This window comes from Rhea pennata, chromosome 9 (genome assembly GCF_028389875.1).
Source record: "Rhea pennata isolate bPtePen1 chromosome 9, bPtePen1.pri, whole genome shotgun sequence".
Lineage (NCBI taxonomy): Eukaryota > Metazoa > Chordata > Aves > Rheiformes > Rheidae > Rhea > Rhea pennata.
Window position 1 is genome coordinate 17,468,909 of NC_084671.1, and position 27,062 is coordinate 17,495,970.

The 27,062-nt window shown below is 33.3% G+C and overlaps 1 protein-coding gene across 7 annotated transcripts in view; it reads right to left on the reverse strand.

Annotated features, from left to right (window-relative positions):
* U2SURP (U2 snRNP associated SURP domain containing) overlaps window positions 1–27,062 on the reverse strand; it is a 49,409-nt gene that overhangs the window by 10,757 nt on the left and 11,590 nt on the right. For 3 of the 7 annotated variants that reach the window (XM_062582718.1, XM_062582713.1, XM_062582717.1), the window contains 22 exons: window positions 26,142–26,240; window positions 24,939–25,053; window positions 24,418–24,551; window positions 23,275–23,316; window positions 22,466–22,533; window positions 21,102–21,196; window positions 20,947–20,982; window positions 20,749–20,831; window positions 20,087–20,252; window positions 17,980–18,191; window positions 16,987–17,030; window positions 13,587–13,691; window positions 12,426–12,492; window positions 12,175–12,338; window positions 10,806–10,968; window positions 10,219–10,298; window positions 9,188–9,275; window positions 7,781–7,903; window positions 6,209–6,365; window positions 5,745–5,840; window positions 5,100–5,166; window positions 3,744–3,906 (listed from right to left, as the gene is read on the reverse strand). In XM_062582718.1, coding sequence (XP_062438702.1) covers window positions 3,744–3,906; window positions 5,100–5,166; window positions 5,745–5,840; window positions 6,209–6,365; window positions 7,781–7,903; window positions 9,188–9,275; window positions 10,219–10,298; window positions 10,806–10,968; window positions 12,175–12,338; window positions 12,426–12,492; window positions 13,587–13,691; window positions 16,987–17,030; window positions 17,980–18,191; window positions 20,087–20,252; window positions 20,749–20,831; window positions 20,947–20,982; window positions 21,102–21,196; window positions 22,466–22,533; window positions 23,275–23,316; window positions 24,418–24,551; window positions 24,939–25,053; window positions 26,142–26,240 — 2,367 coding nt within the window. Of the gene's footprint in view, window positions 1–3,743; window positions 3,907–5,099; window positions 5,167–5,744; window positions 5,841–6,208; window positions 6,366–7,780; window positions 7,904–9,187; window positions 9,276–10,218; window positions 10,299–10,805; window positions 10,969–12,174; window positions 12,339–12,425; window positions 12,493–13,586; window positions 13,692–16,986; window positions 17,031–17,979; window positions 18,192–20,086; window positions 20,253–20,748; window positions 20,832–20,946; window positions 20,983–21,101; window positions 21,197–22,465; window positions 22,534–23,274; window positions 23,317–24,417; window positions 24,552–24,938; window positions 25,054–26,141; window positions 26,241–27,062 lie in introns of those variants that run through there. The other 4 variants (XM_062582714.1, XM_062582716.1, XM_062582715.1 and 1 more) reach the window with 4 other exon arrangements.

Here is a 27,062-nt window from a genome sequence, read left to right on the forward strand (position 1 = left end):
AGGAAAACTGCATGAACTTTAGTTTCTTGATAAGGGTTTAGAGGGTCCTTAAATCCAGAATAGGCCTCAGATAATGATCTTCCCCGGGGATTATGTTCTTACATTTTGCTCTAGGCATTCTCTGTTGGAGACTGAATACTAAGCTAAAGGACGTTTAATCTGGTCTAGTACAGCAACTCATATCAAACTAAAGGGAGTAACTTTCTTTTCTTTGCGACATGTAGGAAAAAACTCTTTGGCTCCTGGTGGCAGAATAAATTGTACCTCAAATATCATGATCTGTTTTTTGTGAAACAAGTCTGTGTTTATGCGTGGGGCAGAAGGAGTATGAACAGAGCAGAAACTATATAACAAAACTATATAACAGAATCCATTCTACATATCACTCAGCTCTAGATGAGGTAGAAGAAAACTGAAGATCATTTGTCTTCTACCTCTGATCAAGCAATCTTTGAGGTCTTTGATTTAACCTCAAATTAAGCAAGCTTTGAGGTCAAAGGTGGCTAAAGCAAAGGTTAGGAATGGCAGCTTACTAAGGAGGACAGCCATCTCCTCTGGCATTGGGGCTTTTGGTGGCAATGATGTGTCCAGATTGATGAGATATCTGCCTCCTGCTGCAGGTGAAGCCCGCACTGTGAGTTTCTCAGGACAGAATTAAAAATCCTTATGCAGCACCCAACTGATCTGTAATCTTTAACGACTTCAGCACCTTGTCATTTTGTTTGCAAAGACATTACTGTACCTTCCAAAATGAGTAACTCCATAGTAAGAAAGCCTTCAAGGCTACAACAGTTACCACAGGAAAGTTACCATCCACGTGTAACATCAAGTTGGAATCGGGGGAAAAAAAAAAAAAAAACACTAACAGAACATCTGCTGCTTTTCTGACGGGATGAAAACTGTTCTTCGGGTAATCCCAGCTTCTAAAGCTAAGGAGATCTGCATTAGTTAAGTGTGCCAAAGCAGTTTGATACAGGTCAGAAGCATGAAAGAATAAAGTCTTAACTCTAAACTTAATTCTTGAAGCAGATTTTTAGGAGATGATGCCTCTGACACTTCACAGGAGATGGGCATGGACTTTTGAGATTGAAGTCTTTCTATAATTTGGAGATCAAAGTCAAGAATCTTAGAGCAATGTCTAAGAAGACAGACATTCGTCCTTCATTTTGGATCTGTGAGTTTTGGTACCCATGAGGAAACAGGCTTAATGAACAATTCAAGACAATGTAAAATTATCATTTTTCTAACATTTCACAGTACAGAGTCCTCTTCACAAAATAAAGGATATTTTTGTCTTTTACATTTCCTTTTTCATATGTAGCAAGCTCACTACTTGCAGTCAAGGACAGTCTCAAAATGACAATATTTGAAAGGGACAGACACAGAGAGGTACACATATCTAGCACTTTAAAGACCAATTCTGAAATATGAGTTATAATGAAAAGTAGACAGCAATATTTCTACAGTTAAACAAAAACAGTGAAGAAATTACTGTTCTTTAATGTTAGGAAGCCTCTACTCTTACTAAATTCTGGAAAGAATTCATACATCAGCAAGGTTAATAGGGGAAGAAAGGGGGAGAAGCAAACAAAGGGTTAATACCAATTCATTCTGATGGTACCAGTCTCTGCTACATGTAGCCTGTGCTGACAGGGCAAAAGTTTGTTTACTACCTTGCTTCCCCCTTCCATCTGACAAATTTATTAACTTTGTCAAGAGAAAGCATTGTTGCCTACAAGTGCACAAGTCTCCTGAAAACGCATGAAAAAATTTGTTTCAGCTGTCCCAGTCACAGTGTAAGCTGCCAGAGAAAAAGACTGAGTCTTTCTTTAAAAAAAACAAAAAAAAAAAAAAACAAAAAAAAAACCCAAAAGATTTTAGATGACTTTTTAGCAGTGTCTGTTAGATAGTACAACTTAAAATTAGTAACTGGATTTTTCTCAGATCCTCCCCTCAAATTTTCTAATGGGTATGTTCTTTGGCAAGGATTGGGTACACAATAAGAAGAAACTTGGAGTGTAAACAATTGAAAGCAATACAGGGAGTAACTTTTATCATAAGTCTGCTGAAGAAGAAAACTCATTTTTTCCCTGACAATGACAAATGTCAATAAAAATTTTAAATTTTAAGTACTTCTATACATAGTGTCTGAAATATTCTGAAAGTGAAGAATTTACATTTCTTTTCTGGTGATTCCAAGTCTGAAACTGAAATGGTAATTCACTTACCACAAGGAATAAAGATGGCAACACGAATTTGAAAAACTCAGGAACATTTACCAGCTAAGACTGTTGTAGACAGGGGATACACTGACAAAAGAGCTTTTGGTGCAGTACGAATTTGACAGTAATTAAAGTAAACCACTTCCTAATTTGCTTGAACAGGTGTTAGGGTAACTTCTATAAAGCAGATATTCAAACGGAACAGAGGCATTTCTATAACTGCTAAGTCATTACTGCAGTAAAATGAAAACTAGTTACACTTGTACTTTCGTAAGTCTAACATTATGGGTTGGTTTTTTTTGTTTTTTGGGGTTTTTTTTGCCACCATGAGTCAAGTCAGAATCAAGTTCTATTTAGCTTTTTTCAAAGCATTTGCTCACTTCAAATAGCTACATACCATGTGAACTTTCAAACTGGTATGCTAAGCAAAAGGTATATACTCACTTGGTAATAGATCACTAATTCTGATAATCTGAATTATTAATCAGAAGCATACCTGAGAGAAATAAAGGCCGTGATGCTTTAGAATATTATACCTGTAGATCTTTACAGAATATTACAGGAGTTTGCCAATCTACCTTATTAGTATGTTGTAGCATGACATTGCCACATTCAAAATACTACCCAAATTATAACCTATAACCTGGAGATGCTACACCTGCAACAAATAGCTTAGCAACCTGTTAATATCATTTCAATGCACTGAATAGAAGGTATAAAAGTGTCAGTATTCAGTCCATCATGGGTTTTAATACTGAAAATAGGCTGGAAACTTGTTTAAACTTGTTTTTGCATGACACTGCACAAGAAAAAGGCTTCACTGCTAGACAGAGTTCATAAAAAAAATTCAAGTTCTAGCCACCTTCTCACTGAACAACCATATGCTTGGAAGCCAGAATGAAGGCATAAGAATCTCTGCTCAGCAGCCTTAACAAATATGCTAGCACCCATGCCTGGAGAAAGGATAAATGAATAAGCAAGCGCTATATACCGAATTTAATTCTTTAATTAAAATGCCCCATTTTCACAATCACCTAGCTTAGCTGCATCCTTGTCTGCTGTCTTAAGATAGTTTTCAGAACAATTTTTCAGTGTAATAAATAGAGACACAAGACTTCATGGCAAAAGACAGAAAGAAAAAGAGAAGTGTAGGACTAAGGCCACATTCAAAAGTCATCCCCATTTGCCAAAAAAGTGGAATCCAAGCCAAAAAAAAAGAAGAATCCAAAGAAGCTAAAGCTGCCAGTGGTACAGGGAAGGAGGACACTGGAAAAACAGCATAATTCTCAGACTGCAATATTCCCTGACTCAATTTTTTATTTTTTGCTGCATTATTTTTTAAATCTAAACAAGGCAAGACTGTAAACAAACACACCTTTATAAAAATACATCAAACTAAAGAAGTCTTCTATAACCAGACAATAATTATTTCAGGAAAAATAAGTCCCTATTGTATGTAGAAAAATGGGCAGGGGAGGTTGCAAGGGGATGAAAGAGAAGAACAAAACACCTCACGCTGACCTCTATCTCTCTGAGTTTGGCACGCTTTTCTTCACTCATTTCTGAGTATTTGACTGATGACTTGGATTCAGGCATTTCTTCTTTAATAGGATTGGAATACATGTGTTGCTCTTCTGACTTAGAACTCTGAGTGTCTTCCTCATCTTCACTTTCTTCTTCTTGACTTTAGGGAGAACAAACAGAATTAACCAGTACATATGTATTTAAGACAACAAACTCTTACAAAATTTATTATCTCTACTACTAAGTTTCTATGATTAGTTTCTGTATTATGAAATCTATTAAATAAGATTGGCTGCAGAACTTCACATATGAGAAAAAACAACCACTTGTGGTATAGATACCTTAATATTTCCATTTAAATCATTAGTTTTTATAATTCAGATAATTTACACTTTTCCTATAAACAGAGCACAAAAATTTTCTTGAAATTTACAATCAAATTCGTAAGTAACTCATAGTCAACAAAACAAGTCCACTACCTCAACAAAATCCCCAGAAGTGGTGTAATTGTGCTTTTTAAGATACAGTTAGTTCTATAAAAGAACAAAAACAACACACTTTTGTGAGGCAAACCTGAGTAATGTCATATACTTAAAATGGTATTCTCAGATTGGCCACTAGAGTGCTGCAGTACGATACATAAGGCAGTAAAATTTTTAAAGCATTACTAATAGATGTTCACAATTGTTTAAAGAACAAAATAAAAGGCTGTTTAGGAACAACAGATGGTATGGGGTTTATTAACATCCCAAGAAACACATGCATCAGAACACTACCCACTGTACTTTGTGTCTAAAGAGAAAGGCAAATTTTTAGATGCATTCATGCAGGTTTGATGAATACTCAAGATCCCCAAAGCGTACTACCTTAGCTTTTACTAGCTGACATTAAATGAGTTGCCAAATTACCAACAATTTAGACACTACAACTGGAAACTCTACAAAAGAGTATAAATTATCACATTAGAATTATGGTGTCTCAAAAAGAATGCTGCACTAAGATCCTAATAATCTCATTTTCTTATTTTCCTACTTTCAGATTTTCATCTTTGTTTGCTCTTACAATATACATAGTTTACAGGGAGTTCTGAAGAAGCTCAGCCTCAAAGGCAGAAAATTAGTATGTTTTCATCAGAATGACAAAGTAAAACTATTTTTGGGTGCTCTCAATTTTAAGATAGTAGGCAAAAAACAACTTGTTAAATAATGTGCTAGTAAAACACAATGCCAATGGAAATGACTTATAAAAAACATTTTAAACACAGAAGTTGTACCATTCATTTTAATTAAAAACATGCTATTTAAATAAAGATGCCAGACTTCTAAATTAGGAAAAAGAAATCTAAATCTTTACTTTTGATTTTCCTCTTCCTCAGATTCTTCATGTTGGTCAAAAAGCTCCCATTTAGAAGTTGTAACAGCTAGAAGAGAAAATAAGGTAACTGAGCAACAAAAAAGCTATCATTTCATCTGAAAATCAGTATTTTAGATATTACAAACATTACTATAAAATCTCAGAACATCAAGCACTTAATGCAAAGACTACCTATTTCATAGAAATAAATATTCAAAATTGTACTTCATCAGAATATTTAACTATATAACTGAGTTATTTACTTAAATTGCATATATACCATTCTTAAGAAAATTTTTTTGAAAGCAGTCAAGTGTTTCTCACTTTGGAAAACCTTATCATCCAGACAAAAGGATCATCAATCACATAGACAGATTTTTCCAATATTTATTTGTAATGAATTTCCAAGTTACTCAGGCAGGAAAATAAAAACAGAAGAGACTATTTCCTTCATAGAATTTATAACCAAAAAAAGAAGTCAAAAGTTAAAAAATCTTTCTGTATTACTAAAGAAATCACACTACTGTTTTTAGACAGCTTAATTTAAAACAATCATGAAATAGACAAACGATCACTAAACAAAACATTGAACTTCCAATTTATTTAGAAAAATGTTCCAGTTCAATAAATACTTCACCAACTAACCCTGAGCTTCCAATTCTGATTCATCCACTGCTTCCCACTTTGAAGGAGCAACTTTAAATATTGGCTCATTCTTTTTTGAGTCTTCAGTTGTATCCACTGTTGGAGGAGAAGACACAGAAAAATCATTTCCAAAGTTCTTCAAAACTCAAAAATCTTAATCTAACAGTCAGATTTAAATATTGAAGTATATTATGCCATTTCACTACTTGCAGAGGAAAAAAATTAGGATTTAGAGCCTGATAAGCATTTACCCATAACATCAGAGGGCATCTATTATCTGAAGCGATTACAATCTAAAAGTCATTTAATAAACTAATTCTTCTTAGGATAAATTGAAAATAATCAATTCAACATTTTACTAAGCTGTATGTCATGCTGATTCTTGGCTCTATCAAAGGACTTGTATGAAATTATCATCAAAAATTGAAAATTTAAATTGCAAGTAAAGTTGAAACATTTCTTACAGGGTACTCCATCAAGATCATCATCTAGTGATTTAATTGGGACTCCATCAAGATCATCAATAGGAGCAGCATCAATAGGAATTCCATCCACATCTTCTAGTGGAGCACCGTCAAGCTCCTCCTCAATGGGAGCCCCATCAAGATCATCTGGTACTTCCTATAAGCAAATAATTATCAAATTCTTACAGAAACAAATCTTTTTTTTTTTTCCTTTATTTTTCCCACTATTGATTCATGTCTTTTTAAAGAAATAGCTTTAAAAAAAGAACTTGAAATACAGCCCCTTCTCCTCAACTTAACGTGATTTTTGCTTCCCAGTACAACTGCTTATTTCTCAGAGGAAAAAAAAAAAAAAAAAGACAATAGACTCCTATATGAAACTGTAAGTAAGAACTGGGAAGTTGTCCACAAGATACTTGAGATTTTGCAAGACCTACATACCAAAAGAAGAGAACATACTAAGCAGAGATCTTAGCTTGAAATGAGCTAATTACATTCAAATAAATCTGATGTACACTTACTACCTATGAAAGACTCCCTGACACCCTGTAAACTGAACAACTAACAGAAATAAACTATTCAACAGGAACACAAATACTATTAATACATGTAAATAAAATATATACTTGTATATGTTCAGGTGTGCTTTCCTTCACATATATACATATTTTCCCAGCTCTGTTGTTAAGGGAAATATCTAACCTTCCAATTACAATGTAGTTCACCTGCTATTCCGAAAGCCATGTCTTTGCGATGACAAAATGAACTTACCCTAAACATACATCTATTTACTGGTTCTCTTTCTCTCTTAATTCTCCTTAAATAGGATGCATGTGTAACTGTAGACAAATTGGTACACAGCCACTTGGTACTAACAAGTGCTCTGGAAAGTCTTAAGCATAAAATTTTAAAATTGAATAATAATTTATACCTGTCACTACCTCCACAAAGATCCCTAAATACTCTGTTAAAAATAATCTCTGTCATAAAAGAGATAAATGCTGCAGTGTAACTAGAAAGCTAGCAATTTACTGCTCTAACACAACACAGCAAAAATCAGAGCAGAGTATCACCAGTAAGCCTTCGTTCTTCTCAAACTAAGGAAGCTCACAGTGCTCTATTAAATCCAAATGTGACACTCACACAAAAAGAAAGTGAAAAGGATGGTTCAGGTTACCAGATGCCAAGCTATTTAGTACTCTGAGGAAATAAAACTAGTACCTGTAAAATTCACTGATAGATTACTACAGTATTTCCAAAACAAAGCAAATGCCTGTCATTCTGCACTGGTCTTTGCTTTGAAATACTTTCACAATATAATTCCACCACAGTACATAATCTGCAAGCAACAAATACATCAACATATCTTTCATACATGTCCTTAAAAGCAACGCTGTGAGGGTAGTGGTGCCATTTAAGTATGCCAATACATTCCAGATTATAATTTACGGATTTTGATTAATCTCTGTTACAAAGCACAGCTGTATTCACCCTAACAGACATGTCAAAATAATCCTTGCCAATTCCACTGGATGTCTGCTAGCACCACTAAGGATCAGGCAAACCACTTACCTCTGTTTCTTTATCTTCCATGATATTTACAAGCCCCAGGAAAATATTCTGTAGTTTGATCAAAAATGGTTCTGGATAGATGGCCCAGTCTTCCCACGCTCGGAAGCAGGTCATTACCCGTTGCTAGAAACAACAGAAAAGAAATGATAATAAATTTGTAGTGGAAGATTTTAAATTATCAGAAATATACTATAGAGAACCATAGTGCTAAGAAAAAGATGTTCCACACTGGGGTATATAACAGATGCTATGTTGGGAAAGACTAGTAACTTAAATTTTTTTAATCTCGCTTGAATTTTGTGTTCATGTTACTTTATCAATTTCAGATGCTCACAGTTCCTATACCAATGGTAACTTTCAGTCTGCACAGATGTTCAGAGCCAGTTATCTCTCCTAAATGCAACAGCAAATATCTTCCCTTTTGTAGAAAAAGAAATTAACACTAGCTTATTCATATTACTGAATTGAAATTATGTCCCTATCACCCCTTAATCTTTGATTTAGGGAAGGAAGGGGCCCAAAAGTGAGTTACAATTGAAATCACCCGCTACAGCTCAAGCTTGACACATTAAAGGCAGCTAGGGATGCACACTTAAAGAAAAAAATGTTTACCACATAATTTATTTTTTTAAAAATAGCAGGTAGCTGAAATATGACTAAGCAATTGATCTAGGACAACTGGGAGAGGAGAAGGTAGAAGAACCAGGGAAAGCAAAAATATATAACACAGAAAGGCTAAATGTACTGCAGTTTAACAATCTGGTTTAGAAATGGAAAAAAAAAAATAAAAGGCTGCAGAGGCATCTTTAAAAATAAGAGCAAAAAGAGTAGGACTGAGTACTTATATAAGAATGGCAAGGAACAGAGCACTAAACATCTGGAAATCACTCTCAACCAGCCATGGACAGACTGCTTACTGGACCTTAAAGTCCAATTATCACCAAAAGCACTAAAACATAACTTCATGCTGCTATGCCCATCAGTTTCTTCTCACACTGAGAAACCCAAATTTATTCTGAAAACTGAGATCTAAAGTGGTCCAAAACAATTAAAAAGCTAAGAAAGGCCTTTCTGGTGCCATTCATGTATCAGATAATCTCCTAGCTCCACAACTATACACATACCTGCACATTTCATCTGTTACATACTAATTTTGTTCCTAACATTTTATTCAGACTTCTCTTCTCCCTTAGGCAAAATGTTTTAAATACAAAAGCTGCTTTTCCTTCAATAATTTTAAAATAGCATGGTCAAGTTAAAATCTTTGTGAGAGAAAAAAATAACAATAAAAAACCTTCTAGTTAGAAAGCTCGAGGTTTAAACCACCTATGATAGAATGTCATCTCTTGTGTAGGAATATCTATTCATTTGACTTCAATGTCAGGTAAAGAACAATGAAATACATACCTTGAAATTTTCAGACTGTAAATGGCCTTGTATTGTACGGTAAGTAGCATTGAGATCAGAGAATATCTGACATAATTTTGTTTCAAAACTAGAATTAAACATATACATTTCTTTGGTTAAACTTTGTAATCTAAGTATTTTCTGGACATATATAATTCATAAAAAGTACCTGGAAAACAGTAGTCAAAAGGACTAGGGCTCTGATCCCTATAGTAGTCATGAACTGAACTATAAAGCAAATATTATTACTACACATTAAATTACCATTGACAACAACAGAAATGTGTGAAGGCAGATAATTCACATCTGCTGCAGTCTCTTTATACAGCCTGAAAAGATTGGAGAAGGATAAAAGGAGTTTTACAGCCTTACATACCACCAAAGTATTCTCTCAAAATTCGATTTGCTTAAAAAAAAAAAAAATCTTAGTTATGTTTCCATTTTAAATTACTCAATGAGTAATATTCCTCAAAGAAAGCACAGAAATAGCTCCCTAGTTTCTCTTGAGCTTCTTTCACAAAGTGCAACAAATAAATTGGCAAAGCAAAGACATGCTGCAACAAGAAACATGATCTGAAATCTCTAAAGTTTTACAACATGCTGAATATTCCCCATCACGTTATCATAACATCATAAACTTGATTAAAAACAAAATTTAAGATTAAAAAAAAATCAAATTTTAAAATTTTTTTCTTTGAATGGATTATTTATACCATAACTACAACGTTATCTACAGCCTCTCTTTCTAAAAACAGATGCGCATGGGTTATTGTCACCTCTGTGAGGTTCCATGTAAGTAGTCACTAGAATAGGGCATATATACTTTTTCATATTACAAAGCATCATATGCATTGATGTATATGCTAATGTGCTACATCATATATGTTTTCATGTAAAGACAACATAGATATCATCAGTGTCATAAAGACACATTTAATCAATTCTCTACTATCACATTTATCCAAACAGATACAAAAGACTGAATATAAGGATACTCTTTTGTAACCAAGCACCTAAAGTATTGTACTTACAATTTTCTATAGTATGAAGCATTGGCAACTTTAGCTGAGGAGTTATATAACACATCTGACACCAGATACAGTCTTGCAATCTACAATGGAGAATGTTCAAATTAATATAACTTTAAGTTTAAATTATCCTGGAAATATAAGCATTTTTTTGAAGCGATACAATATTGTTTAAGCTATCTAGAAGCACAACTTAGCAAGTGTAACACAATCACGTGGTTAATAGAGGTATCAATGCGCAATTAGCATCCCATCACAGAAGAATCACTACAACTATAACATGAAATACATTCCTCATATAGTATTACAAAGGACAGTGCAGCCTTCTGATTTTTTATTTCTCATCTCAGAATATACTATTCTGCTGTTTTCAAATTCAGAGGAAAGCAGAACATTATTTACTAGAAGGCCCAGTATGAATAAATATTTTTCACAAAACCTCACAGAAAAAACAGATACTTGAATTCAAATTCTAGTTTTAATACAAAACCTCAACACAGCCTGAAATAATACTTGTAAATTACATACACATGCTGTAAAGTGAGCTCTCCTCCAAAACCACAACAACTGATTATATAAATTCTCCATACCTTCTTAGGAAGAGGAGTCTTCAGAATGGACAATGACTCCGTAATACAGTCTACAATTTCTTCAGCGGCTTCCGCGTTATTTAGACAGAAAACCATTGCATCACCAATATCATTCTTACGAGGTGTTAATCCACGCAGAATTTCCTCCAGTTTGTCTCTCTGTCTGAAATATTAGGAATTTAATACTTTCAGTTAAAAAGAAAAAATAGTACTTTGAAGATTTTCCATTTGAAGAAGTTTGGAATTTTACATAGTTTGGACACAAATAACATTAAGTAATTTTATAATCTGTTGCCCAAGTTTTTTCAATGACTTGGGAGTACGTGCATGTATTAGCACATGCCAACTACACAAATAAAGAGCATGCATAAATTTCTACTCAAGGCTTGAGTATATATAAAGAAAAAAGAACTGAAAAATAGCTAGCACAGAGGATCAATACCTCTGTATATATAAAATAATTATATAAAGTAAATATATAAAAATAATATATAAAAGTAAATATATAAAATTATATAAAGTAAATATATAAAAAGTATAAAATAATTATCCTTTATCATTTAGTTAAAGCAGAAATCAAAATGGATAAATCTGAAGCGTGTACATCATCTGTGCTGTGGAATAAGAAATGTTAGACTAAGAAAGTTAGAAAGAAACAATTATTTCCTGTTCTCCTACTCCATATATAGAGAACACTCTCTTAAGAGCATCTTATTGATCCCTTAAAAAAAGATACAAGGAATACATTATGTATTAAACCTTCCAGAACCATAACTGGTGTCATAATTATAATAAAAAGAATAAAAAAGAAAAAAACCCTCAGGGCTAAGAAAATAGGAACAATGATAGCAAAATTTAAAAAATACATATTTCTGCTACCATTGCCATCACCACCACACATGCAATACACAGCAAAGAACTCTGATGTTCCTTCTCTTCCTGCTTATTAACAGCTGCTCCCCATTTTAATTTCTAACAGCATCATTAAATTTAAAAGACTTATAATACAAGTATTTAATTCACTAGAACATAATAATGTGGAGAAAGATGTTACTTCCCCACCAATGGAGGGGAACAGAAAATGGGGAAAAACTCTCATCCAATCTCATTCCAACAAAAGGTTAATACCAACTGGATTGCAAGTTATCACTGTTCAGAGATGGAGAATCTAACAAAATTTAGAAGGTATTTAGCCACCAGTATCATTCAAAATCCAATAATATAATATAGATCCCGAGGTTAGAAGACTTTCTAATATTACAACAAGCACTATAAAATTTTAGGGACAATACAGCTACAAAACCCAGAAACATAACAGAAAAGATGATTAGCAGTTAAGACAGCACTAAAAATTGAAAGAGGCTCATACTCTTCCTTAAGTGCGCCCTTCTTGTTAGGTTCCTCTACAAATGCTTCTGTTTCTTGCTCTTCTGACATCCCGTGTAGGTATGGATTTAATGGTGGTGGCCTCCAAAATGATCCATTTTTGAACATACGGAAATCTTCTGTCCTCCACTTGGTTGGAGCATCTCCCTGGAAAGAACAAAAGTATTTATATTTTTGGTGCTCTTTTACCTTATTGTGTTTAAATGTATGAACTGTCACTAAAATTCTACTTGCCTGAAGAATTGAGTAAAGCTTCCATCTGTAATATACATGGGCTGGAGTCTGGTTTTCAAATAAAAACCTAAACCAGAGAACAAAGAGAAGACAGAAAATATGTTAAAAGGTATTTAACTGAAGTGCAATTTCAAAGGAAGTAATCAAACAAAAGGAAGCAATATCCAACCTTTGCCCACAATCCCAGCATAACTACCAAGCAAAATGGAAATAGCTAGAACCATGCACACTTGCAGTACAGTTGTGCAGAACCAGCATAAAATCCTCCTCACAATCTGCAAAGTGAAATGCAAAGTTACAAAAAGGCACAGCACCTCTCTCATGAAATGAGAGTGCAGCCTCAAAGTAAAATGTGAAAAATCAATGTGAAGAGCTACTATTGAAGCTACCACAACACAAACCAGGAAGGAACTCATAGGTGTACAGTTAGGTTACTCAAGATTCTGTAACAAATGAATTGATGTTTTCTAACAATAAACTCTGTCAGAACACTGATAAAAAAACCCCACAAGATCAGAAAAACACACATTTTTAAGGATCAAGTGTTTTGTTCTGACTTGTATATTCTCTCAATTTGTATAAAAGTTAAAATGAAACATTTTGACCTTACTGTAAATAAAATGTTTTTATAAGGTCATTCAATACTTCCTTGAAATAAAGATTTTCAGAGACTGCATCTCACAAGAAATCCTGAAATTGCATTTTGGATGCAATGCATTTTTATTGCATTACGGAAAAAAGCTGGAAATTCTGACAACTTTATCATGTTAGTTGAAGTTTAATCCTATTTGCACTGAGGAAAAGAAATGACTCCCAGACCTTGATAAAGGTAGGAGATTAGGCTCCAGGAAGAGTGGACTTAAGTGCTTTTCCCCCCCCTTTTTTTTTCTTTTCTTTTTTTTTTTTTTTTAATGTATCAAATGCTGCCATCAATGACTTTCAATCCCTCAGACAAACAGGAGTTAAACCTCAAGTGAACGAATTATATACATTAGTATTAATAACTGGAAAGCATAGTATTCACCTCCCCTTTTCTTAAATGTACAATTTGTAAAATTTGAATTTGCATTAAAATGCAGACTTAGTAAAAACAGCTCCTTATCAGAAAGGCAACAGCTAATACAGTTAATGCTATTTAAACTGAGGCAATATAATAAGCACCTGAACATTGGATTGTTGATTTCTCGATTCATGATCATGGCTTCAAACATAGGCCCTTCCCGCACCACAAACTCTATCATTCGATGTATCAATGCGAGCAAATTCCTACAACAACAACACAGTTAAAGAAAAATTGATTCAGACCTAACACTATACAAAACTACACTCCACCTAAGATACTACAACTGTGCAGGAGATTATTTTGCTGTGTTGTTAAGAAAACAGTATAGAAGATAAGGTAACATGGAGCGATATTATTGCCTTACATCATAGACACGGGCATTCTAAAATGAAAACATGCCTAAGAGTGGTGGAGTGAGAATCTAAGAGGAAACCTTATTCCTGAATTTCCACAGCTTAGCTACAATCATCTTTTGCTTAGTAAAAGCTAATAGTCCTTACACAAAAAAATGGGCAACTGAACACCAAAGAACAATTATCTAACCAAATAGCAAGCCCTCATCTAAATAATCTAGAACTAATAGCAAAATGTTAACCGAAGTTTTACAGATGTACACATGGCTAAATATTATGCTCAAAATTAAACACAAATCATTTCAAACACTTCAGAGAAACTCCATTCAGCTTTCAAGCTATTCAAATACAAAAGGAAAAGCAAATAGCTTTCCTGGTGCCAAATATGGCAGTAATTTTATTAAAACAAGGATCCTTTGGTCAAGACTTAACTGTGTGCCAATAAAACAAAACTGTCCATCATTTCATGTCATACCATTCAATGTTTCCTCCCTCATACACACAAGTGAACAAAAATCAGAATTAAAAAAAAAAATAAAAATTTGCATTCATTTCATTCAGCACAACATCCTGAGACATGTGAGAAGCATGTGTGAAGTGTAAATTTTCAAAGAGCATTTGAAAATACAGATCCACTGAAAAGTATACTAAAAGGAGACAGCCATATAAGCTTTACAAATAATTGTGATCTTCTTTTGCATATATTTTGGAAAAAGAGGATCCCAAATTTTCAAACACAGACTAGCCTGCATATATCAAAAGCTTCACAGCATGTGTCCTTTGAATGTGATGCAAAAAAGTGCAGATTTTTACTTTTTTTTTTAATTGAATTAATATTCTAGATGTAACAAAAGGATATTGGTTGTATAAATGTATCATATGAAACATCTTTCTAGCAAATTTTAAATTACAAAAGTTAAAAATTTGTTATAATGAAAAGTTGCAGAATTTTTAATTACTAAGCAATAAAGGTCATTAGGTGATTGTTTTCTACCATTGTGAATATTCAAAGCTCTGCCACAGATATAAAGCGCTAGACTGAAATATTTTTTACAACTTAAAAACATAGTAATAAAAATCCTGCCCCTGCCACCAGCAAACCTGGCAAATGCTCTGGCAAATGTTTTAACTAACTAGTATTAAAACTACTTCTCCCTCAAATATCACACCAAAGAGCAACAGCTACCTACACCTCAATTTTTCTGCATCTTTTTGCTTTCTGCCATCCAGAAACATTGTAAAGAGGACATACTCTCAGTAATTCAGCAGCCATTTTATTTAAAGCAGTGTTCTGAAAGTCTAAAGAGCAAGGCTTTTTTTGTTATATGAACTGTATTTGAAAATGTCAGTCAGAAAAAAAATTACAATTAGCTCTCAAATCTTTGAGCTTGAAACATTCACAGATTTTAAGGCTAGTTTACTATGATCATTTTTGGCTCATCTTCCTGCAAAACCATGCCATTGGATTTCATCCAACTGTTTTTCCATCAAGTGCAATGAGGTTGCACAAGAGCAGCTCATGGTTGAAGAAAATCTCCTTTGGAAGAATCTTTGATACATTAAAAAAGATTCAATAAATCTTGTATCTGAAAGAGGGTGCTACTTGCATTGTGGTATACAAGACATTACCACTTGAAAGAGAAATTCTCTGAAAAAATCTTGATTGTGTGCAGTTAACATTTTGTAAGTGCTAAGAAATAAGAAATGTTAAAAAATGGTATTGAAAATTTTCAAGCATGAGTTACATTAAATGCAGTATCCCAGTGAAGTCAGTTACAAGTTTTTGCATGATCTGATACACTCTAATACTCTAAATATTGTAATTAGCATCATCAGGAAGTCATCAGGAAGTTAAAGAAACAAATTCAAGGTATTTTCAAATACAACTCAATTAACAAGAGTTCTTCTTACCATATGACCTTTCAAAATGCTACAGTAAATAAAATGGAACCGTATCTTTCTCTAAAAATTACACTATCAACTGTACAATTTTACAAATATTTGTTATATTATTGTTTTTCTACTATTACTAAAGATATGTGCTGGTCACTAACTATTCCATGTCACTGCTCAACAAAAAGTGACCTGTCCTGACGTTCTATCAAAATTACTGGTGCATCTGAGCATCTTAGACAAATATGTCAATATACTACTTTAACAAGCTTTACAAATGTTTTATTCCCGCCCCACACACAAAAAAATGGGACTACTTTGTGACAATTAAAACAGTGTAGTAAAAAAAGATGATAGTTTTAAGTGCATTATTTAAAAATGTCATTTAGCTTAAGCTGGTCAACAAAAAAAAAGTGTTTCAGTTATAATAAAACCACATTTATTGGAGCCGATCGTACCAATGTCTGGTCAAAAACTGTATACTTTCCCAATCCATCCCATGATGTTTTCCTGGTCCCCCGCTGCCGCAGACAGTTCAGCTGGTGTTGCTCACCAAGGCCAATGTCAAAGAGAATTTGGTAATCTTTTGTGTTTATTTACTTTTAAAATAGTGTTGTGTTCCTATGTTTGGGAAAAGGTTTCAGCTTAACTGAGCAAGAGCATACCTAGACAAGTGTGAACGTAGAGGCACTGACTGGGACCAAATTGAAAAAATACCCTTGAGCTACAGAACTACCTTTTTCAGTGATCAAAACTATTGACTGTTGCACATTTAATAAATAAATAAATAAAAACAGCTTTAATTTCTACTAGGATCAACTAAATTAGTTACAAATTACAAAACTTTTTTTTAAAAAAAAAAAAAGAAAGAAAGAAAAGAAAAAAAGTACCACCGCACTGGATGTAGTATAGTATAGCTATAAAGTACTCATATGTTCACGTCAAGACTGTCAAGACCTACAAAGTATCATTAAGGAAGCTATTTCTCACTAGTTTTCACTGACAAAATTATCCTGCAACTATTTCTAGTGTTCAAATGCAAGAGACAATTACTTAAATCTACTCCTCACTAAACATAAAAGTTACCTAAATAAGTATAATACAACTGTAAGACACACACATTTTAAGTATTATGAAAGAACTATTGCTCAGTCAAGCCATTACCTTTTCCTCAACATCACAATTTTTCTTTAAAATTCCGAAGGGGAGATTTTCTATATTTAGATCAGTAATAATAAAGAAAAACATGTACCTTTCTGTTGGGATAACCACTTTGACTATGGCTTGCGACAGAGTCTGTATATGAAGTCACATCAGATAATAAACATAGAATATGTGAGTATTGTTAACAAGTAACAAGCAAAAATATACATATGCAATGAAAATACTACACATCTATCACAAGTTTTGCAGGCAATCACTGCTGTGAAGTTATAGCTAAGCAATTACATAAAATGCAAATGGTTGTGTCAGTGAACCATAAAGGTTCACTAATGGCAAAGTATCTGAACATTCCTGTCAGAATGTACATTGATGCACTGAATAGGTACTACACTGAATATAATTAAGAAAGGAGTTTTTAAATTTATGAAACGATTCTAAACTATTTGACTTGGACCACTTTGGTATTACTGTATTCCCAAGTCTTAGAAAAGCCAACCCTAACATTTAGGTGTCATTCAAAGAACCAATAAACTCTTACAAACGTAAATAAAATTGGTTTGTGATTACAAGATACTTACCCTTCACTTTACTCCCTCAGCTAACATTCTAAAAAAAAAGAAGTCTGAAAACTGACTCCATAAGTAGCCTAAAATGCTGATTTGATGTCTGGACTAATTACCTTCTATACAAAATACACCAACTCATCTAGTGTAAAAATAAAGCACTCAGATTAAAACGTAGTATTTTCTCTAAAGAAAATAATTTAGATACTGCAATTTGGCAGCCAACAAAAGGGGGGGACGTAGGAGAAAAAAATCCAGGGAGCCTGGAGGGGGAAAATGATAGCCAGATTTAAAGCATCACTAAAAATAACTCAAGACCCAATACTGTGGCCTAACATAGGCATGAGAAAGTGTTTCAGGAATTAGGTCCCCTTAGGCTATAGCAGGGAGCCAGTGACTTTGAACACTAAGGGCTGCCAAAGTCAGCCTGAACAATGCAAATCTAGGAAGCCATTGAAATACTGTCATAGATGTAGTATTTAACATGAGATATGGCCCAGGATACTTTTTTAAGTTACCTTCTCAAAATCTTCCTTGTTTTTTGGTGGGGGTAACATTGGAGCATTAGGATTCTTCAATCTCTCCCTAGGCTGGGCATTAAAAGGCAGTCCTGACGGAGGTGGTGGAAGCGTATGCTCCATCATGGAAGGTGGAATGTATATTGGATGTGGTGGTATAGGTACAGCTTTGCCCCAGCCTAGCTTCATTTCAAAGGACATAATCATCTTGCCTGAAAAAGCGAAAGTTTTTTTTAAAAAAAAGTTACATTATAAATTGGTTCTGTACCTGTCTATTTCTCTTCATATGTGCAGTGTTTAGGTTTGTTTCCCACTGTTTACTACTATTTGCTTGCAATGTTCATTAATGTATCACATCTACCAAACCGTATCATATGTAAACGAAAGTCTATTACAGTAAAAATTTTTGATTGTTCTTCCCTCAACCTACCTGTTCAGGAGACACATTATACAAAGCCACAACACAGTTGAATTCAGGGGGGAAAAAAATGGAAGAGGAAGAAAAAAACCCTTTTGATATGTGGCATACCAGACAGAACAAAGCAATTTTCAGATGATATTAATTCAGTACTTCAAATTCTTCAAAATGTTTTTTTCATAACAACAAATTGCAAATGTTGTTACTCAAAACTGAAAATAACAACCAATTATTTTCACTCTAAAAAAAAAAAGTCTGAAAACTGACTCTATAAGTAGCCTAAAATACTGATTATGTCTACACTAATTACCTAATAACCAATACAACCTACTTAACCCTACTTACTATTGTAACCCTACCTACTATCGGACCTAAAAAGTACCATTTTGAGTAAGGTAGACAGTGGATAGACAAGGATGACTTTTCATTTTCTATCCTTTTTGTCAAGGATCTAGATTTTTGATTTTCATGCTCTTCTAAACTGTAAGGGCATAGCTTTCCTCATCACCTAATATACTTTTAAACTTGATTTTTTTTCCCCTGAATATAGACAAGGTAGTCCATACATAAAACAACATATTCGTGGCAGCACAGTTTACCTCTTCAGTATTAGAAATTTAATTATTATTCAAAAGTAAGGAATGTATATATCCCCAACAACTGAAAATTACTTCTTGTGCATTACTTAAATATATTCATAAAATTATAAGTTTACTGCTAGTAAAAAACTACAAGAAATAGATACTCTTCTTAGAGTCTGTTTTCAGTGGAGAAATAAAACCTTACTTCCCCCTAAAATCTTCAAAACTGTCATAACTTTTATATCTTTACCTACAGCAAAAGCCACCAACTTTTCCAGTCCTGGTGTATGCTAAAGTTTGATGACATTCAGCTCTGAATCAGTAAAATGCTCAGCATAAACTGAAATTGCTACTGGTGGCGTATCTACTATTTAAGTCTCAAATTCCTGTTTTGCCAGAATGGTCACATGCTAGTAATTCTATATACCAGATTTATCTGAAAGATAGTTCTCAAGTGAATATAGAGCTCAAAGACTTTTTTCCTTTAAGACAAATAAAAAAAAAAATATATGCAAGTGTAAAAGATGATAAACGACCACTGTATCAAAACAGGAAACACACTAAAACCAGACCACTTGTTCTATACATCCAAACTACAGAATCAGTATTTCACTAAGCTTATTGGGAAAGAAAAATCTGCAGATTTATTCACAGATAAATAATAATTGACTTACAGTTTAAAATTTTATATAGACATTTTTGGGGCATGGCCCTTCTATTATTCAAATACTCTTCCAGAAGATGTAGTGAAAACTTTCACTTTCAACTTTAAGTCACTATGGTAAATATGAACAAACTCCACAAATCTATTCTGCAGCTGGGCAGGTCTTCTCTAAAATAGACTGAAACACATCACCACACTACATTCACTGGAAATAATAAAAAAAGTGTAATAATAGGGCAGGGAAATCTTGAATTGTTTGTTGTTGATGGTGGGGTGCAGTTCAAATATGCTAGCAGGTGAGAACTGGTGATGTTTCCAATTCTTTTTCAAGGCTGGAACATAGTTACAATGCATCTATTACTAGTCAGGTAACACTACTTCAGGATATGCTGACAGTTTTACCTACAAAGGTAACTGCAATTTAGAACCAAAAAATCTGTTCACCATTTAGATTCTTTAATGCTCTTTCAGCATCTCTCCTGTTCATAAAGGCAACAAAGCCACAATTTCTTTCTCTTGCTCTTTCTTCGTCAGTTCTTGGCCACATAATTTTGACACTTGCTAAAGGTCCAAAACGTCCAAATTCTTGACATAACATCTCTTCATTCATCTACAGTTAAAAAAAAAAGGTAAATATTAGAATCATGCTACTGTATTTCTAACTGTAAGATACCTGTTCACGTTAGTGTCCAAATATTGAGATTTTCTCAGGTTCCTGATAAACAGGAACAGCACTGTTGATCACTACCTCCCCAATAAAATCTGCCTTTAAAAAAACAAAAAAATCACATTCTAATCTAATCACAGTCAACTTTCTATAAGATATTATTCTTCTCATACGTACGTATCTAAGGACAAATAATTTCCACTGAGCATTTTTGCTTTTACTAACTGACAGTCTTAACATTAACTTTTGCAGTACGATATATAGAGCATTTATTCAAATGAATACTGTCTCCACAGTCAACACTTGTACCTAATGCATAGGTTTAAACCTATGTATATGGTTTAAGATAAATAAATTGGAGAAAAAATAGCTACTGAAAAAAGCATAATTGGACTCAAATATGTCAGTGCTGTACTTAACTATTTGGCTCCAAACTTACTTGAGGATTGATGTTTCCAAGATACAAATTTGTTGTGCTTGGATCTCCAACATCATGTGACCCTGGTGCGTAATCATCCAGCACTACAACAGGGAAAAAGAAAAAACAGGAAACAAACAAACAAAAACAACATGGGTCAATCTTTACTATGCACTTAAGCAACAATGGTACATTGAATGAAAAAAGAAACTATATTACCACCAGACGATCTGTTTCTTCTTGAAGGAGCATCCACTAAATAAATAAATAAATAAAGCATGTGTTTGTGTGTGTATATATATATTTGGTCTACACATTTTGTAGAACCCCCCCCCCCCCCAAAAAAAAAAAAAAAAAAAAGAACAGCTACTTACTGGAACGACGCTGGCCATCTGAATCCGACTGAGGTGGCTCAAAACGACTCAATCTACCTTTTGTTTTATGTCTTTCATCACGCTCCTCTTGTATTCTACCAAAAAAAAAAGTTGAACGTAACTAACAACTTGGTACTTTTTTTAATTTTTATAAACAATATTTCAATTATCTTTATAAATGTGATCATTTTTAGTATCGAACACTGGGCTCAGTTTGCCCCTATGTATGAATTCCTGTTTAATCAATTGGAATCTAACCACTAGAGCTGTTCCAGATGCATGCTTCCTCATCCATTCTGCCAGGGTGCTTTAAACTCAAATAGAACAGGCTAGGTTTATGAACCAGTTTATAAGATTAGGAGCAAGAAGTCTGCTCTGGGAAAAAAAGACCTGAATCGCACATTCGACTGAAAGAGGTCCACTAACCTTTCCAATGACTTTTCAAAACACACACAGCTCCTTTGTGTCTATTTCTGCTCCTACCTTTTCTTAGCCATATTTATGCATGCTAACACCCTGTAGAGCAACAGACACTCCCATTTGATCATTCCCAGTACTTACAGGACCCCACCTCAATTTATACTTCCGAGAATAGTAGTCATACAAATAACTACTATTTGGTTCTTTGTAGTATCGTCTTAAATTCTGACGCAAAGATATTAAGTACCAAGAATACATAGCTGCCAATTCAATTTATTTATATCAATTAATAAGTAGATAGCAATAAAGTTTAAAATAAAATTTTAGATGCTACTCACAAAAGCCATAAATGTACTTATAATGCAGTACTTATTCTTCTCTAACGCACACATATTCCTTTTATTTTCCACCTCTAACATTAGGGCAGATGTATGGCACTCACAGTTACTCTCAGTGAGTGAGATCATCTTTCCCCATTGTATGATATATTTAAAAGTGAAAGAATCTGCTTTTTGAAACCTAATTCAAATTGGTTTTAAAATTACATAAACTGAAGTACATCTCAACTTCAGTTTTAAAAAGCCTTATTTCTGCTATAATATAAAAACTCAGTCTCATTCCACAGTTTCTCTGGATATAACTTAAGAGCCACTGAAAAAACAATGTAATCTTGATCCTGAAACATCAGATGACTAATTACATGGCAACTGACTATTCTGACATATCACATAGACCTGTACAAGAGCATCTACCTGTGTAGGTTAATGCTCTGTTTAGGATTATCTCTGCTGCTGCTAATGAAATCATACTATTTCACAAGTATTGGCAGGGGCAGGGGAGGAAGGCAAAAGATAAAGCAAGAACAATTTGAAATATTGGTACTAAAAGCAAAGTAACAAGAGCTTGTGTCATCTTTATTTACAGAAACAACTAATCATACTTACTGCTTTAATTCTTCTTTAAAAAGTTCCAAATTACTCTTTTTCTTTTCCTTCTCTCCTTTCTTCAAAGGCTAAAATTAAAGATATATCAGCCAAAATTTCAGCACACAGAATGAAGCAAAATATAAAAAATACGTTTATATATCAAAGTTTAAGTTAATTTTCATGCATATTTTACCCACAGGTTTCAAACCAAGTAAACTACAGGAGAGAAAAAAAAGACTTGAAAACATTAAGACTGAGTGCTATCAAACACAAAGCTAGAAAATACAAAATTAAGGATAACTTAAGCTAAACTTTGTTACTTGTGATTACTACAATGCAGTCTGTATGATCAAACACTCTCTACAACATACAAATTTAAATATCTTTAAAGTATTTTGTCAGTCTGGTCAACTTAGAAATTTATCACAAAAGTTGATTACACCCCTAGCAAGCCTTCATGCTCCATTAAATTGATATCTATCTATGTATATACATTTTTCCAATTATTTTATCCAGAGACAAACATTTTATATGAGAAGAATTTCCCTCCCTTGCTTTCGTTTGGATACAAATACAAGTCTGAAGAAAGAATTACTCTAAATAGAGATCCTCAGAGAAAACACTCTTGAATAACAAAGAATATGGATATTGTAATACATATTTTTTAACTGTAATATATGCACTTTAACTAACTCAAGTGAACTCAACTTCTACAACATTGCTTTTATACAACCAAATTTAAATGAAAACGTTTCCAATAGGCAGACATACAAAATATTTATTGTGTTACACACTACAGCTTTGGAAAAACTGGACTTCCTACTCACCCCAGGCAAAGTTGTTTGTTTTTGTTTGTTTTTGGGGAGGGTCTGCCAAATAAATAAAATCATTTTTACCTCATTATCTTCAATCACCATTGGACAGGGCAAGTGAGTAAATTGATTGCATTACTTGTTAAGTATTTAAGACAATTTTGAAAAGCAGTAATATTTTTACAATACAAATACTTGCATACAATAGAATAGAGCTCAGCAGGACAAAAAATGCTATAAGCAATTAATTTCTGTAACTGTAGAGCTTTACATACAATGAATATAAAAACTGCCATCCAGTATTACCCCATTGTTCTAAATCTTCATTTTGTTTAAAGTTGAAGAGAAGCTAAGATGGGAATACCCACAATCATCACATCACATCTCATTCCCCCACCCTAGCAGGCAGTATCACAGATGCTTTATGTAAGTTTAAAGATTGCAGTAAGCTCTTTTAAAGACTTCCAATATATTTACTTAAAAGTACACATACGAAGGAGTAATAGTAAAGTCATATGTAATCATCACCCGATTTGAAAACTAAGGTTGTTCAAAAATAAAACATTCATTTTTATTTTGAAATCTCAGTTTAAGAACAAAAACAAATGAAACCACATAGATGTCAAAAAAATTAAATAAAAACAAGGTTTTCAGCTTCAAAAACATGCAAGTTCTGCAACTCGAAGAAATGAAGGGAGTTGCTGAAACATTATCAAAAAAAACACTTCAAAAAAAAACTCACAAAGAAAAATATGCATCACTGCAAAGGTCAAATTTTCCTAAAAGTTATAAACACCTAAAAAATAGTTGGTAGCAACAAGAACCGCTTCTAAAACTTCAAAAATGCTCATCATCTGAGATACTACTTTGCAATAGTCACCAAACATCAAAAAGGAATACAGTAAAAACATATTGCCCAAATTAGAGTGCACTATTACAAAAACATATCATGCCAGATACAGAACCACTAGACCTAGAACTAGACATTTTTGCTCTCTTTTTTTTTTTAAACTTGATTAAAAAAACCCAAATTTTTGTCTTCTTTTACTATGTGATAAACGCAGATAAAACTACTCTGAAGATCACACAGATCTTTTTCAAAACGCTTCAAAATACACTTTAAACAGAGAGTTAACATTCCAGTAAGATAAAACTTACAGGTTTTTTGGTTTCTATCATTAAGAGAGATGGAGGCTTCTCATTAGATGCTTGGCTTGGTTGATTTTTTTGATCTGAAAATCGTGACGAAGGCTTATAGATTTTACCCCTCTTTTCATCTGTTTCATGTTCCTCTAAAATTAAAAACAAACTATATTAACCAATCCTGCACAGCAGACTTACAAGAAAGAAAAATGCTCTAAGTCCTGTCTATGCAACTCAAACAATATATTTCAAAACATCAAGATGATGTAATAATACAAACTTTCTGTTACTGCAGTATGAAGAAAAAGTACAAAGATTAGACATTTTATAAAAGTTATTTTTCTCCTTAAAAGACAAATCATGTCACTAACTACATAGTGAGTTAAAGCAGAGACTAGATTTTAGCATCAAGTTTGATTTACTGTTCCTAATGCAAAAAGTTTATTTTAAAATGCACTTAAAAGCAAATCTTCATCTTTATTCAAAAACCAAAAGATCTACCACCCCCACTCCCTAGAAAGGAAAATTAGTTATACCTTTAGATGCATTAACGATTCCTCCTCTTACAAATGTTTTCACTTTATTGCCATCACTTCCTTCAAAGGCAGCAAGGAATTCTTCATAAATTTCTGCAGCAGCCTTCTCATCCTCCTACAGAGCAAATGTTAATCTATTTACTATCATCACAGAATAACCTCCACAAGACAGCTCTTCTCAAATTAGCTATGTGACATTCCTATTTAGATTCTAGAGTTCATGCTGCAATGAACTGTATCAAGCAAGTTTCAATTCTAGACAAAAGAATCTAAATTACAGAGGAATGTGGGAAGAACATGGCATGTAATACTTTGAGAAAATTAACTGGTATGCTCAAATATGACTGTTCATTTACATTAGTTTGCATGGCAGTTTAACATTCAAAGATGCCAAATGCAGAAGTTTATTAAAAAAACAGCATTACGAAACCAGAGCTCTGGGTTAACTTAAGCATCAGATAACACTACATAATCCATTTTCTCCATTGTGATCAATCTGAATGACTGAAGGAGATTAGCAATAGGATCGTCTATTTGCATTTCCCAAAGAACAAGTTAATTCAATGACTTAAATTGAGTGAGGAAATAAATTCAGCACAAGCACTTTTCTTTAGGCTAGTGTTTTCATGAATGTAGCATGAGAAATCCTACTGAAATACAGTACATCGTGAGTGTGCAAAGCTCAAAGACTTGAAAATATTCAAGCCTTAGCAACCATGAGCTACGTATTTCCTAACATTAGGATACTCCTGACCTATCTTGATCAAAAATGTTAAAATTTTTGATATTTCTACATAAGTCATTAGACAGAAAGTTTTGCACAGTAACAAGGATATGTACTGAGACAATTCAGATACTACAAGTATTCCTTCCAAATACTAAAATCCAATAATATAGAGCAAATAAAGAACGGAAAATAACCTAAGGTGATGGCTGTCTTCATTTTGATCAACAAAAGAATCAAGAGATTGTTATAATTCAGTACTCTGGGAAGCCAGAGAAGCCTGCCTTTTTCTACCTTACTGTCATGCATATCAAGAAAAAACATATTCTAAAGTTAAACATTTAAGATACAAATCACTTTTGTTCTCAGAAAACTACACAGTTATCTAAACCAAAATGAGGAAATTTGGTGACTGAACTGATTATACTATAGTATCAAGATAGTTTCAGCTCCGCACACAGAAAAATATATACCCTTACCTTCTTTTTTAATTCCTCTTGTTCTTTCTTGCTTAGGGTCCGTTTGGCAGCACTCATTTTGCCAATGCTGAATGCTTTAAGTTTACTTTCCATTAGAGGCTGCAAAAAGAGTGAAACAAAAAATTAAATTGTTTAGAAAAACAATTAAAATAGTGTTACTTTTCACTTTGGTCTATACCAGAAACTTTTTACCTGAAACTTAATTTGCCAGGTGATTTAAATATTTGGAAAACAAAAAATGAATAAAAGACCACCTATGTTTGTCTATGACTGCTAATTATCTAACACAAGAAAAAAAATTAAATATATGTTTTGAAAAAACATTTATCATTTAGACTAATGAGAATGCTTTCAACACACCATTCAAAGATGATCTCTGCTGAAACCCAAGGGGAACTTGCTGTAAAAGCTTGGAAACCTTACCACTATGCAAAATATAGCATTTATAAATTTACAGAAAAATATGCTTTGCACTTTAATTACATATTTATCCTTGCAACTTTTCAGGAAAAATCTGAAAAATTCTAAAGGTTTTTCTGATGCTTTTGGCTGGAAGACTGTCTATGTAATGTCAAACAAGTGTAACTAAAGATCTAAATTTAAGTTGTACATTAGAGTTTAAATGTAGGAAGAAAAAAAAATCCGGAAGTTTAAGATACTACTCAAATAAAATAAAAAGCCCACACTTCACACACAAATTCCTTCTATATCAGATAATTTAATCTGCACTCCTCACTTCTTGAAATCCTGCTCAAAGAAGGACTACATGCAACTATCATTTCTGGAAAGAATGGAATTAGCATTTTGGCTAGCTTTCAAACAGCAAAGCATTGAGAAGGACAACAGAATGAAGACTACATTCAGAAGACATGAAGAGTGGGAAGAAAAGGAGAGAAAAGATGAGACACTTCTCTGGAAATT